At 52.6% G+C, this 1,098-nt stretch overlaps 1 protein-coding gene across 1 annotated transcript in view; it reads left to right on the forward strand.

The window, feature by feature from the left end:
- The window catches only part of DHDH (dihydrodiol dehydrogenase), an 11,031-nt gene that overhangs the window by 8,493 nt on the left and 1,440 nt on the right, over positions 1–1,098 (forward strand). Inside the window, exon 5 of the mRNA XM_021709499.1 lies at positions 616–740. Coding sequence (XP_021565174.1) covers positions 616–740 — 125 coding nt within the window. The remainder of the gene's footprint in view (positions 1–615; positions 741–1,098) is intronic.

The following is a 1,098-nucleotide window of genomic DNA, read 5'->3' on the forward strand; positions in this document are numbered from 1 at the left end:
CCCAGCTGCTTGGAAGGCTGAGGCAGAAGGATCACCGGAGCCCAACAGGTCGAGGCTGTGGTGGGCTGTGATTGTGCCACTGCACTCCAGCCTGGGCAACACAGCGAGACCCTGACTGAAAAAAGGAAAGAAATGGGATCATACAATATGTGACCTTTTGTGTCTGGCTTCTTTCACTTAGCCTGGTGTTTTCAACATTGTAGCATTTTGTTCTTTTTGTTGTCATACAAGAGACAGGTCTTTCACCCAAGGTTCCACAGGCAGGAATTTTTTTTTTTTAAGTTAAGATCTTGTTCCATGGCCCAGGCTGGAGTGTAGTGGCATGATCACGGCTCACTCTAGCCTTGACCTCCTGGGCTCAGGTGACCCTTCTGTCTCAGTCTCACGAGTAACTGGGTCTACAGCCGCACGTCACCACACCCGGCTAATTATTTTGCAGAAATGGGGGTCTTGCTGTGTTGCCCAGGCTGGTCTTGAACTCCTGGCCTCCCGCGATCATCTTGCCTCAGCCTCCCAAAGTACTGAGATCACAAGCCTGGCTTACAGACAGGATTTGAGGCCTGTGTGATCTGACCCAGAGACCCAGCCCGGCCCTGACCAGTGACTTCCCCCCAGGTGTGGACGACACTGTGACCGTGCTGCTCCAGTATCCAGGCGGGGTCCATGGCAGCTTCACTTGCAGCATCACTGCCCAGCTCTCCAACACTGCCTACGTGAGCGGAACCAAGGGCATGGCTCAGGTGAGGCCCAGCAGGACTGGAGTGCTGGGGATCGTGACCCTCAGCAGTAGGACAGGCTAGCCGTGGTTGCTGGAGCTGGATACAAGTCAAGCCCGCCATTTTCCACACCATCATGAAGGATTTCATCCTTCCTTTGAGCCTCTGAGCTCCTTCCTGAGGGTGGACCTATAAGCCTGTCAAACATCCTTAGGCCTGAGGACAATCTAGTTATTATCAACTGCACTTAGTAGGCAGTGTGACCTTTTGGGATTGCGTCTGTTCAGGGTGGGATCTGGGTATTACCCAAGGTCAGCTTCACTGGGCTTCCTGGGGCCATATTTCTAGAAGGAAGCCCTCCCTCCTTTTTTTTTTTTTTTTT

The sequence above is a fragment of the Carlito syrichta genome, unplaced genomic scaffold, assembly GCF_000164805.1.
Source record: "Carlito syrichta isolate Samal-C Ts95f unplaced genomic scaffold, Tarsius_syrichta-2.0.1 Scaffold240267, whole genome shotgun sequence".
NCBI classification, from domain to species: Eukaryota; Metazoa; Chordata; class Mammalia; order Primates; family Tarsiidae; genus Carlito; species Carlito syrichta.